The 14,381-nt window shown below is 41.6% G+C and overlaps 1 protein-coding gene across 1 annotated transcript in view; it reads right to left on the bottom strand.

Annotated features, from left to right (window-relative positions):
• Positions 1-14,098, bottom strand: part of crybg2 (crystallin beta-gamma domain containing 2) — a 52,282-nt gene extending 38,184 nt beyond the window's left edge. The window contains exons 1-3 of the mRNA XM_080485081.1: positions 13,754-14,098; positions 4,496-4,592; positions 115-267 (exon numbers count right to left, since the gene is read on the bottom strand). Of these exons, the coding sequence (XP_080341207.1) occupies positions 115-267; positions 4,496-4,592; positions 13,754-13,941 (438 nt within the window). The 5' untranslated portion in view covers positions 13,942-14,098. The remainder of the gene's footprint in view (positions 1-114; positions 268-4,495; positions 4,593-13,753) is intronic.
• Positions 14,099-14,381: the final 283 nt, after the last annotated feature.

Below are 14,381 nucleotides of genomic sequence, written 5' to 3'. Positions count from 1 at the left end.
TGAATAAAAACAATAAGTAATGTCTAGTATCTTAAAAATGTCTCGCTGCAATCAAATCTCCTTATCAAACACTGTCCAGCTTTATCTTATCACACTCCAAGTTGAGGGTCTTACCTCTTCTTGCTCCTCGATGCCGTGGGTGTGGAGGCCAAAGGTGCTCTTCGACATTTCTTCATCTTTCTTCTTTTTCTTTTTGAAACCAAAGGAAAATGTTGCGAACCTTTTAGGCTTCCGTAGGTCCATCTCAGAGTAGCTGATGTCTTTGTCCTGCCAAAACATTCAGTATAATGAGATCCCACTGCTATAGTCTAGTAAACTTTATTCAAAGTTAGCAATGTTTTCTTTTATGTGATTGGACTTCATTTTCACTCTATAGATTTTACACCTCAATGTCATTATGTCCAATTCTGAACGTTTGGATTAATGACCGCTAGAGTCACTTTGCCATTTCAAAAGTCACGAAACAAACTGATCTGATCGTACATGTCAGTCATGCAGGATAATTATAGGCCGTCGTTGAAATGTTAATTAGAAGAGAAGCCGGCTCCTTTAAGAGGGAAGAATGAGGATAACACACACACACACATACTAAACAAGAAAAGCAATCGACACGCTCTCTTCATTCCAAACAATAAAAACGACCCCACCCTGAGAAAAATGAGAGACGAGTAGAACATGATTTTCCAAGACGACAGGAGTGAGGCTGCTTGAATTATTGTCCTTTGGGAAACTAAAAGACAGAATTACTTTCAGACTTTAACATAAACCACTCGATCACCAGAACATCCAAAAATCTGAGTTGGCATGTATTTATAGATTGACCCCAAAAGTATTTACTTAATATTTTCTTGTATTAGTTGAAGTTGAAGTTAAAAGGTACTTGCCGCTTCTTTAAAAGTGCAACCTGGCAACACAAATTAAGATCAGTAATAAGAAATAAATATAAACAACGTTAGATCAGATGAGTCCTAATAAACCTGCTTGTGCATCGTTTGTGTTTCTCTATTAGAAAAGTATTAGGCTTACATTTTGGAAAACAATGTCTGTTTCCATGAAACTGCAGGAATGCTTCAAACAAGTGTGGTATATACACTTTGAAAGGCGGCCTGATTAATTTGTAATTCACCGACTCATCTCGATGTGTTTAAATGCTGAAGCAGAGAGGCGGAATTCTATCTGCAGAATATCTATGGACCTACGATCGATCTAATTTTCATTTCCAAAATGTTGACACATGCTTGGATAACTGCACATCACTCAAGCTTTTCATTGAAGAATAAAATATTCTTTGCTGTGAAAATGTTGATTTTGATATAAGTATTTACAATCATGCTTGTTCCCTCACCAGTTTAATTCAGTGTGACTGTGACGTTCTAGAGTCTTGAGACTGAGCTACAGGAGGCCTGCAGAGAACAAACAACATCTAATATTCTACTAAAAACTAATAGGAGGATAATAGAAAATATTTCAGCGTCTACGGGCGCCCAGTTTAGGGGTGCAGATAGAAGCAATGCGTCAACTGCATCAGGCATAAGTACATGTAGTGAAGTTTGGAGTGAGGCCAGTCAGGTACAAGTGAAAACCATCATCACTGAAAAGAAGTTATTACCTTAGAAGAAAAAAAAATGAAGTTTTTAACAAAGCAAGAAAAGACATAGGGTGCATTAGCAAAAATGTCAAGGAGAGGAGGAAGTATATTACTGTCAAGAAGCAGAGTGTATATGTTACCCTGCCCACGCCGCTATGCCCCCCCACATGGTCGCCGAAACCAAAACTCTGACACCCAGATTTTTAACATGGACACCCAAAACACCGATTTCTGCCTGAAACCATGCGTAATGCTAAAGATTCCTTCACAAGTCACACGACGAGTAAATACAGTAAGTTCGAGCAGTTCTGTCACCTCTCTCCGAATACCGAGGGCTCCTCTGCAGATACAGTATTTCTCAAAGATATGAAAGCATGCAGGCTGATGCAAAGATAGAAGCCGACACTATTTAGGTGAATTAGTTTTGTTGAGCCGAGATGACAAAGAGGAATGTAAGCAGACATCACTCACATCTCTGACTAGGTGTGTCTGCAGGAATTCCTCCTTCACCGACGTGTGAAAAGAGAACACAACAATGTGAGAGGTTGTTTTGTCTACCGGGGTGTGGACGGGGTATCTCTCAACTACGACACACATCAGAGGGGCCTGTGTTCAAATCCAGGCTGGAGGTTTCTGTGTGGCGCACAGTTAATAATGAGAGAAACTATAAATTGGAATTACAAGTTACAAGTGTAAATAAGAGGAAGATAGGTGGAACGGGTTCTTAGAACTTCACTGGAAACAGATCAGGCTCCACAAATGACAGAATCAGTTAATCTGAGGATGACGTTCACATACAGTTGTTCTATTAGTGGAAATAACGTTTTTTTAATTTGTATTTTGTATGTGTTGAAATGTCTGGGAGAATTTACCAACAGAACTTTATAATACTGTGATATCAAGTTGCATTTTAAAGTGCTTCATATGATATTGATGCATGTTAATATAATATTATACACAGATCTGAATAAGAGATTTGCATATTGTTATTTTCAATAAATTATGTATAGAACTTAGAGTATATTACAGAGAGTCTCTCTCACAATAATTAAAAAAGGCCATTATTTATTCTGATTATCAATGTGTATGATTATACCACAAAATCATCCGATTGCAGTTTTTAAAATAAGACAATATCAGAATTCAATTTATCTCCAGGTCTTCTTTAAAATCTATTTTGTTGTTGACTGCATCCATACATTTACCCCCATGTGTAGATTTAAACTACTTCAACCTAATCTAGTAAAAACGATCTAAACTCGCATGTACCGTATGTTAAATCTGTGTCTTGTTCAGCAGGTGGCGCCAGTCAGCCAATAATGGCAGTTCAGAAGCTTTGTGAGGCAGTGGCGCCCTCTGCTGGAGAGATTCACTTCTTTTTCTTTTTTTAACTTTATTTCTTGATCCAATTTATCAACTACAACCTGCAGGCATGTCTGGGATTATAAACTCAGAGTCATCCAGGTATAATGAAAGCATAACATCTGAGAAATAAAGTATTCAGCAATCACAAGGTAACTTTACTGGACAGATACAAGCAGTTTACACGCAAACACACACACACACACTTCAGGTGTGTGGAGTGTGTGTTGATGCAACACATCCCAAAAGGATCCAATCAGAGTTTGTGTGCATGGCAGCTATAGGAGTCATGTCAGTTAGCGCTCAGGAGGGGAAAACGGCCACAGTTATGCAAGAAAGACCTCGAGGGACTGGCAGCTGGAATGAGACAACGGTTGACGAGGGTTTCATAAAGCATGACGAAATGCCTCTGAACGTATCAGAAACGGGTCTGAACACAAATATTCTCAGAGTCCCAAAGCAGTAAACCTCAGGGCCACAACACAGGAAACGTACCGAGTCAGCCATGGTTTAGTCCTGAAGAGGATGAACTACGTCTCTACAAAACATCAGTTCCACACAAGACGGGAGAAGAATGTCTCTGGTTATAGATTACAAACTAAATCAATTAACAGCAATTATATGTAATAGGCAGCACTTAATGCATTTCATGTATAGTTTGTAAAATCAGAATATCTTCTCATGCTTTAAGTGCAAACTTTCAGGTACTAAACTTGCATGCCGTCAGATACATTTTTTAAAACTGGGTTTAAAAATTATGTTAACGTTCATAAAAGTACCGCAGGAGTCAACAGATCTCAGCTGAAGTGAAGAGAATTCCACAGCTTTGGTGTGAGAGCTTTAGATGAACAGTCACTATGGCTTTTCAACCTAGTCTGCAGGACAGCAAGAAGCATTAGTTGGCCTGACCTGAGCCTCGATTTGAGGCATGCGGGTGAAGGAGGTTGGCCATGGAATTCTTTAAAAGTTAGCACTGGTATTTTAAAACGAACACTGAAGGTGATCGGGAGCCAGTGGCGGGAGGAGAGGACCGAGGTGATGTGGGCTCTCCAGTTTGTTCCCGTTAAAAGACGAGCAGCTGTATTTTGATTTAAAGATGACCGATTTAAAGTGAGAAAAAGAGCATTACAATAGTCTAAATGAGAAGAGATACAAGCATTAAAATGATGAAACCATTCTTTACAGTTTAGCAAGATTGAAGGTGGAAAAAGCAGGAACGTGTCAGACTGACAGACTATCCAGTTGTGGGGGGGGGCGGGGGGGGGGGGGGGGGGGGGGGCAAGTATAAGAGCCTCCGCTGTAGTCGTGTTTAGTTGAAGGCAATCGTCAGACATCTAAATTTTGACGGCCGCCAAACAGTCATTTAAAGTGGAAAGAATAGAACTGACCGTCAGCCACATACAGATGTTAAGAAATCCCTCTAAAATGTCTAATTATCCGACCCAGAGGCAACAAATACAATGAAAATCGTAGTGGACCCAGGACAGATCCCTGAGGTCCACCACAGGACAGAGGGGCTGTGTCGCACATGAACTGGCCGCTCACCTTTGCCCTTGGCGCGGTGCCATAGAGGGAAAACCTCTTGTTTTTCCGGGCGCCGTTGTTGGTCCAGGCCTCTCCATCGTTACTGGACTCCACATCACTGGAGAGACACAGATCACATTTAAACATTCAGTCGTATTAATAGTGTGGCAACCCTGCAAGAGTGAAACAATCCAACCCAGCAGCTAAACTTAAAAATGAGGCGTTTCCAAACGCAATAATAAAACCTGATGACTGAACACAGTTTGGTGGTTCAGATCCCGTCTGTAATACATGGGCTTCGTCATTTAGGTAATCAATAGCGAGAGATTAATTTAGTACTTTAAAATCACGTGTTCATCCTTAAAAGTGATTTTACTCAAAATTCCAATAAAATTATTGTGATGAAATGTTGAACGCCTTAATTACTGATTGTTTTCCACTGTTGGAAATAATCCCATTGTTTGGGGAAATTGCTGAAAACATGTAATATCTTTGTTTATCCCCCCCCAGAGGGGTTGCTTGAAAATCAACTGCCTCGAAGCAAAGTGATCCACGGTACGAGTCCAGGCTCGAGGGCCAATGAAACGTTTCCGAAAAGTTGCATTTTCATGAGCGACTGCAACAAGTTGCTGGAGCAGCCATTGAGCCACGGCTGCTATCCAGCCCTGCTGCTAGAGCAGCGTTTCCTATAACACTCGACTTCCAGGGAATACGACTGTTGAAGGCCGAGTGATGAATTATTTTCATAAGCTACAGTTTCTACTCTGGATGAGTCGAGTGCTTCTCTTTCTTTGTGTGTTTTGTTTTGAATATTAATCTCTGGTATTAAAGTTATAGTGATGCCGCGTTCTTATCCGATACCATTACGACTCCTAATGAAAACAGGCTTTCAGACGGCCGATTGGCATTACTACGACTCGCAACACAACAGGCTTTTGAGTCAACAGAGAGCCCTCAACGGTTATTGTGAGCCATCATCTCGCCAGACGAGCAGAACAAAGGTCACTTGATACTCATGGGGACAGTCTCCCTTTACACAACTGGATGAAACAGGAAGTCGAATGACGAGCAAACAAAGACGCCGCAGGTTAGGGATCCGTGTGTACACAGAGCAGACAAGCATCACTTCGTTATGGTGGCAACCGTTGAGGGTCTTTTTCTTTTTTATTTATCGAGCTTTAATGAGCGAGTTTTATAGTCCGGCAGGTCCAATAACACACGTGTGCAAGTTGCATAACTGCAATACATGACATGAGTAACTACCGACTGCAACCTGCCAGCCGATTTAGCTCTTTCTGGTGGAGAAGACGTCTCAGGAGAAGAGTCACATCTGTGTCCCCAGCTGGAGCCTGTTTACATGTCAACATGCACGATTACCCGAAAACACACAAAGTACTTCACTGTGTGAACTCACAACACGATATTCATGAAAAGAATCTCATGAATTCGACAGAGTGAACTTGAACAGGATGTAAGAAGAGATGAAAGTGTCCTCGGTGCTTCGTCTGGCACGGCAGGGAAACGCCACGATGTTTGTTTGTGTGGGAGAGGGAGAGCCAGGGAGCTGAACTTAGCCATAAGTTATGGCGTTGACAAGTTTCCAGTTCATATATAGACACTGGAAGTCACTCGGCTTCGTCAAATCACATACTTTCTTTTTGCCAACCCACTAAACAAGGCTCCACCTCGGAAACTGTCACCGAGGATCCATGATAAATATGTCGCTTCAGCTGGTAGCTTTGCTTTCCAAAACTAATCGGCATTTTACAAAGCTTTAGAAAATCAAAATCATCACAGATAAAGTGTTTTTATAGGGGGGGGTTTCTTCAGCCATAAAGCTGATGCACTTCAGAACTATTTTCCAGGCACTAACAGCTTCTATGTGGTGGTCGTCACTCATTTCAAGCTGCAAAAAAGAAAACAAAGAGCAAACAAAAAAGCACCGCGGTGACAGAAAGGAACATGACTTACGATCTGGGCCAATAAGTGACTTGTCGTAGAATTTTGACATTTGAAACAAATTTGCAGCAAAAGATATAAACAACGGGACCTTGATGAGACGACACTTTCCAGATCCCCCACATGAAGCCCGCCTGACTTTTGGCTCTGCGACAATTAAAATGACGACCAGAGGAGGAATCCAACACCCGCCTTGAACAAAATCGACTTAATGTCACGAATACAGACGGTTTTAACGGACGTACCAAACCATGTCTTCAGGGTCCGAACATTTCAGATTTATAAAGTGTGTGTGGAAAGCTGAAAGACGAGCGCCATGCAGAGCGACGCGTTTTCCCACAGCCCAGAGACCAAACAATAGAATTTATTTTAGTTTTGTCTGCAATTTTAATGTTTGAGCTTCGCTGTTGTCTGAGACGAGTCTTTCTGCCGTGTTCCCACAAGTGGCAGCTTCACCACCCAGGTGCTATTATCTGAAATAGGACGCGTTTAAAAAGTCAATGTTTAACTACTCCTTTGTTCACAGAATGCTCAAATGGTTTTAATAGCAACAACATTGGGACTCATCGTCATAATTACTCCTCCGCTCCAGGTTAAACACATACAAAAGGCAAACTGGTGCAACTTTCTCTTCTTTATTGTAAAGCATCATGGAAGTAATTGTCTCTTTGTCTGCTGCAGCTGCCGGGACGGGTTTCCACAAAAGGCCAAACGCTCCCAGCCTCATTGACTCTTCGTCCATTCCTGTCTGACAGACGGCAGACAGATATGCAGCACACAAGTTTAGGTCAAACTCAACATTTTGTTAATGAATTACTCAAGGAGAGAAAGAGGTGACCCCCTTTATTGTTATACGTTTTGGTTCATGAATAGCTAAACTGGTTAGTTAGTAATTCTTTGACATGTGGAATCAATGACACTCTTGTTACGTTATAAGGTACCGAGGGTTGAACAGGTGAGAGTAACCTTCACTGTAAACATACGATTGATTTTCAACTCATTTAAATAAATTGTATGAAACTATGAATGAAATCCACGCAGGCTGAATCAATGCTCGTTATTTAAGTGTATTTCCCTCATGTTGGCAGTAAGTTGGGTTTATATAAAGCTTGTTTTACTGTGCACACGCTTCATACACAAAGCGAACCAACTAGTTCAACACAACATTGACTCATCGGCTCTGTATTGTTTTGAATAATGTTAAATATTCAAACGCAGCCGAGTTGAGGCAGATGAGCTCCCTCTCTAACAAAGATGAAGCCAACTTGTAGCCTTCGGCACCGTGTTGGTATGTGTGCGCCTCTTTGTCCGATTGAGTCGTAGTTTCATGATAACGTGGCAGGCATGTGGAGCGGCAGGTTTCTCGACACAGCTTCCATTAATCCACGACTCCACTCAGGAGCCAGAGGGACTTTAACAGATACCTTCGACGTGTGGGTGTGTTCGGCTCGGTTCAGAGAGAAACTCGAAAGTGTCGCCTCGGTAATTCAACACAAGTTTCCAATGTGCGTGACACGACCTTGAACTGTACGAGGACGGCGGAATCAAGGCAGAAAGATTTGATCATGAGACCCTGAAATCCTCAAGATACCAAATCTTTAACAAACCACAACAACAAGAGACTCGATCTGTCTGGACTTAATCCGTCTCGGACAGTGTCAGTATATGTAGAAACACACGCCAAGACTCATGAACCGCTTCTGTGGTATAATTGAGGTTGACAGTGAATAAACTACTAATGATGAGTGATTATCTTTATTGTTCACATTTAAAATAATATAATTTAGTCTCGGAAATGACAAACATTTGTTTCATTTTGTAGTTTAGTTTACAGAAAACAAACTTCAGCCTTGCATAACCTCGCAGAGTGAGGGTTTGTGTGCAGAGGCGGTCCTCGCCGTGTCAGCTCATAATTTATTTTCCTTCTCTGTGCAAACACAAGCTGTCAGTCAGTCTGATCTGGAGCCACCTGAGCAACATGGTTACCACGTCCTGGCATGTGACCGTGAGCTCAACCTCCGCTCCACCTGTTTGGATTTTCACACCCACCCATGTCTTATGTAGAAGACAAACGGACGCATGTTTTCTCCTCCGTACCACCAAATACGACAGAGTTAACAGTGTGTGCAACAGAACTGAACGTGTAATCCCTTTCACTGCAGTTTCTGCAGCTCTGGTCTTCAAGAAGGAGTTTAAATTGTCTTTTTATGTTTGCGTGTCAGAAAAGTACCAAGTCCCAGGAGAATATGGACTGGGAGTCCCGACACTCTGGAGGAAACATTGTTCGGATTGTCCAGCTACTGAGCATGTGCAGATCGAGTAGTTACTACGTCCTCGTGCTGGGCTAAAAAAAAAAAAAAAAGAAGAAGATTTAATCAATTTATCGAATTTGTAGCTATTTTACAAATTCTAGTTTTTTTCTGCGCCCAGTTTTCAGCCTTTTCCTTTCCTTGTAGGTTTCTGTAGTTGCTGTTGCTTAAACTTGTTGAATGACAGACTCATTTACTTTTGATTTTGAGATTGTTTAAATGCATTCTAGCTCTGAGGACTGATGGCTGCAGTCATTTTTAAGTGCAGTGAGAAAAAAAATTAATCGAAATTTTTTTATTATTTTTTTTGTCCCAATCACCCAGCCTTACTACATCCAGTGTGCATGATCAGTAGCAGCGTTTTCCACAGCTCCAAAGCACTGAACATTTTCCATTTCCACTTGTAAACAGGGCGTCAGTCTTTTTAAATCAAGACTAAAGGTGATGAAATGATTACAATCAAAATCAAATGTTCCCGTTAGTCTTGACGTGCGGTCCAGATTCTAAATTCTATAACCTCCCTCAAGGTGCTCTGGAAATATAACCTTAATACAAATACTCATCGCCATAGTGACTTTCACTTCAGAGAATCAAAATCTGACGACTCGATGTTAAAGATGAATACACTCGTTCATTTCCTACATTCTATTTACAAACCTGCTGCAGTCAGTGACTGCGATCAGTCACCACTTTGTTTTAGCAAAACGTTAGAATTTTTTCACTCGAGTTGCTAAAATATTGTTTCAAAACAGTCAAGTGTGATTGCAGGAACAAGAAATCATCATTTCAGTCAACTTAGAGTGAACAATCAAACTAAAATACATATTTTTTGACTGTGGAAGAAAGGAGCACATTGAGAAAACCAGAGGCTGAACTTGAAATCCCCAAAGACAAAAGGAACCAGAGACCAGACTGAAAGGAAAGGAATATCCTCCAGTGATCCGAGTGTTTGAACACGACACCAGCGTGTGTCAACAAGGAGGCACACCAAGTGATCAGTCTCAGCAACATCTACCACTTAGAGGACCATTATTAGAACTTGTTCAGTGAGTGTCGGGTGTAACTAAACATCAGGGGAGTCAAACACCTTTTAGTTCAGCTTCCACATGCAGCCCAATTTCACCCTCAAGTGACCAGTGGAAAAATTCCAGGACGACCTTGAAGTTTAAAATGTAAAAGGTTTTGGTTGTTGTGGTGGAGAGCATGTGATGAAAATGTCAATTTTCATATTTTGCATAAAATTATTACAATTTCAACACAATTTTAATGAAACGTTCTGTTGCATTATGGGTATTTTTACAAACTCCCCCAGACATCATGGCTTTGAGGCTCGCTTGACAGCAATGAGGAAGTTCGCTTTCATGGCAGCGTCACCAAAAAAAAAATGTATGTTTTCTTTGAAAACTTTACAATTTGTTTGGCCGGGCTGGAGCCTCCAGAGCCGCGGGCTTCATGTCGGACACCTCCGCCTTCAAGCAAAAGAAACATTTTTCTTCCTTAAGATTCAAGCAATTATTTTGGTTTTGTCAACTTAAAAAAGAGAGAGATTGTAAAAACACCCAAAATGCAATTATATTTAGTAGCACTTGCTTGGTTTTCTTACTCATAACACTTCAGTCTCTAAAACCTATAAATTAATTTCAGGATGAGCAGAATATCGCTGTCCAAGTGAATTTATCCACAGAAAGAATGACAATAAACAAATTTCAACTGTATGAGGTAGCGTGCCAGTGGGAAAACAAGCTTTCATCATCCAAGAAAAACATTGGCGTCAGTTCACAATTTGCGGACGGACATGTTGGCAAAGAGCCGGTATGCTCCAGAACTGAACCGTGGAGAACACCCGCTTGTAACAGGAAAAAGATAAATAAATAAAACTGCTTCTCCAAACAAGAAGAACTGAGAAACATGCTGAGAAAGAGCAATCTAGTAAATTACTTCCTCATATTCACACACCAATTGTCAATCAATCCATCTATTTTGAGCAGCTTGGGGTGGAGTGTCTCGCTGGAGGCCATGTGGACATCTGGACGGGCCACTAGTGGGCGCCATTCGTTCTGAGAGCAGATTAAAACCCCTGAACAAATGTCTTTAGAGTAAATTGATGCAATATTCCAACTTCACAAGACTTTCAGTGGTACGATTGTTGGTGGTTTCACCTGCAAATTCCAAAGAGACAGCCTGACAGTATTGATAACCGACTCGGTATCGTCGAGCCTCAAGTTGGAAATAGTCAAAATAGCACAAAGCACATTTGGCGTTAAGTTTCCACATCACTGAGCCTGATAACTGGGATTAATCCGCTGATTTTAATCACTTCAGGAATGCAATAATTAGGGAAAACACTCGATTATATGTTTATACCATTCAGTAGATCTCTTTGGGAGTACTACAGGTTAGTATTGGACTCCTACTTCAAACATCTGCTCTCGTGTTGTTGAACATGGAGTAGCCTACAATCTTAGCTGAGTCAGCTGCTTCTCTTCCTTCATGTCACTTCTTTTCTACGCATCGTTATTTAACACATGCACAGACTAATAAACACAGATTAAGGTATACATCCACATCAGAGTGTTGGGGAAACGTCTCAATCAGGCAACACAAAGAATAAAGCAGAGAACGACTCGCTGCAGGGAAACATCCAGAGAGAAACAGTTCCAACGTCAGGGGAAAATTACAGTTAAAGTTCTGCAACCCAGAAAAGCTGCATCACCAACCATGGTGTAAAATTATGGAATCATTTATGAACAGAGATTAAATGATCAAATTTAGTTTTAAAAATAAAAATAAAAGCCGATTCTGGTGAGGTAAAGCGTTTTGCCATGAGAGCTTGTGGGTTTATGCTGTTTATTGCACCGTTTATTGGTCGAGGGGCAAAAACTTGTTTATATAAATCGTCAGTTTTTATTATTTGCATGTAGGATAGGACAAGATTGATAAAGAAAAATATATAGAAACGAATGTGTGATTTACACGATAAAGATGTAAAGAGGTAGAATTAAATAAAGTTAAACTCCTTCCGACGCCCTTTTCGATGTGACACGCGTGTTGTGAAATTAGAGTGTCGAGTCATTTCTGGATTAGTGTCTTTTTTTTAGTCATTCCGTTTGTTTTCTTTGCACAGGTTTGGAAATGAATAAATAAATACCTACTGTTATCTAATTAAGTGTATTCCAATATGCTGTTTACACGATTACTTCGATCTTCAGAACACTCCAGAATTCTAAAAATGTCTGGATGTCAGAAGATGGTGGATTACACAAAGACACGCCGGCTCGGAAGTTGTCAGGAATAGATATTCACATGTCAACAAACATAAAAATAGACTTCCTGGTCTGAGACAGACACTAGAAAGAGCATGTTGCTTTGTGTGTTGGTGAAAGTGGGCGTGTCCACACCAGCGCCGGCTTCACCATCATGTTTTGGAACATCAGCGATCAGAAAAGGGAGCCTGCAGTTTTTCGCAGTGACAGTCGGGACAGGCTCAAGGCAACAAAGGCCGGGAGCAGCTGCCCGACGCCGAATACAGGTCGCTTAAAACACGGCGGCAAAGGAGCAGCTGGAAACCGCTGAGGTGACGTGAAACAAAACACAAAGCGGGAACAGATGAGGTTGAACATAATGATACCAAGTTATTAAACAAACAGGGTTCTAGAATGGCCCGGAGCCCACGCCCGAGTGTTGTGAAGAGTCCAAACAGGCAGAAGATACAAGAGACGTTACTGCAGCTGAGAGTTTTGTCTGAAAGAACATTAGAAAAAAAAACATCCCAGTGACTCAAGGTCAGACACAACTATTCCAAACATCCACAGCCAAGGGGGGAATTGATGCTCCTGAGAGGCCGACAGGGATCATCAGAGGGCAAAGAAACAGAGTACACCAACTGACTACTCTACTGAGAATTTCATTTATTTACCCTCCCCCCCCCCCCACTGTGATGAAATACAACATCTGTCGCTGAGCACTTTGCAACGTTTCAAGTGAAAACGCATCGTTTTTGCATTTTCGTTTCAGAAAAGTATCATTTTCCTCCGTTTCCACGGAGACGGAACAATTTCAAACAGTTTTCAAAAAGTTGCTCCAAGCATCATTGTCATGTAAACAGACACACCTTTGGGTTTTCACTTAAAGGGGATATAAACGGAGGCTAAATGGTCACAATCAACCTTAATGCACAACTGCAATGTGTTGAGGTCCTTTAAAAACCCAAAATACAAACATAAGAGCAAACTTTTGAACCAACAAGACATCCATCAAGATTTGCAAACCAACTTATCCAATTCTGGTTTGCTGGCACCATTCCCAGCAGACTCGGACTCAATTTGGAGTGATCAATTAACCTCAGGCTGTTCAGACCGCTGGAGGTCACACACAGAGAGAACATGCAAACCCAGACTCAAACCAACACACATCATCATCTGACACTTTCAGCTCATTATACTCAGATTACTGCAGGATTGACTCACTGAACCTTTTCATGTCGAATTATTGCGTGCAGTGTTTCGATGTAAACAATTCAAGGCATTTCTTCTTTTTTGGCTGTAGGTTCCTTGTAGTTTATATACCTATAAAACACTTGAACTGCTTAAGTTATGCTTTAGGAATTTCCCTAAAGGGGTTTGGGGAGTTTCAAAGAATGTCGACTAATTAGAATGTGTGCAGTTTTCACATATCGACGTATAGGGCAGATTCCATGCACTTAATTCAATCCTGCCTAATATACCACCAATGCAAACAAGGAAAAGGGAAGAAAGGTTGATTCCTAAATGGTGGAAACATTGTGCGTGTGCACGTTTAAACATTGAGTTGAGGGGTAACTGTGCGCACTGATTGATGAATTGGAGAAACGACGCACTCACACAGCAGGAGCTCCAATGATCCGAGGCATTCATTTTAAATAAAGAAATCAATCTGGGGGGGGGGGGTCTGCAAAACGTTTCTGCCAGTGGCCGAGAAGCCATATGTCACATGCAGGGACATGAAAACACGACACTGGTGCGTAAAGCCATACCTGAGCACCTGCTGGCTCCCGTTCAGGGACTTCTCGGAGCCGCTTTTCGACTTCGTCCTCAACGTCGGGAACTTAAACTTCTTCTTCTCGCCCTCCTTTTTCTCCTTTTCCACAGACTCGTTGAGGCTGGCTTCGCTCCTGGAGAAGAGCTTCTTAAAACTTTTCATGGACGAGCCTTTTTTCGCCATCTCTGCCCTGTGCGCGATAGTCAGAGGGCCCGGTGGGTCGCGTGTGGCTCCCCGCTGATTATCCGCTCATAAAAGGTCAATGAAAGCCGCGCAGAGGTGTGAAAGTGAGCACTGATGGTACCCGGCAGCTGACAGCTGCTGCTGCCTCATTTTGTGAGCTGAGCTCAGGTGTGGCGACACGCCCCGTACTCCCGGACAGCCTCCGGAACGCAGCGCGCTGCGCGCTGCATGCGCACCGTGCGTCAACATACTTTCTAAAGTGATTGAAAACATTGTGTGGAAATAATCTTTCCTTCCTTTTTTTAAGCAGGAAAAATCACAATAAAGCTTCGTACAATTCTAAATCAACTGATTTAGAATGGCTGCAGGTACTGTGTTTGTGCACATTTGCTCACATCCTTTACTTCAGTTTGCGCACAGATACGTGCGTAAAATACTTG

This window comes from Lipophrys pholis (genome assembly GCF_963383615.2).
Source record: "Lipophrys pholis genome assembly, chromosome: 17".
Taxonomy (NCBI): Eukaryota; Metazoa; Chordata; class Actinopteri; order Blenniiformes; family Blenniidae; genus Lipophrys; species Lipophrys pholis.
This window is presented reverse-complemented; position numbering and strand designations above follow the sequence as displayed.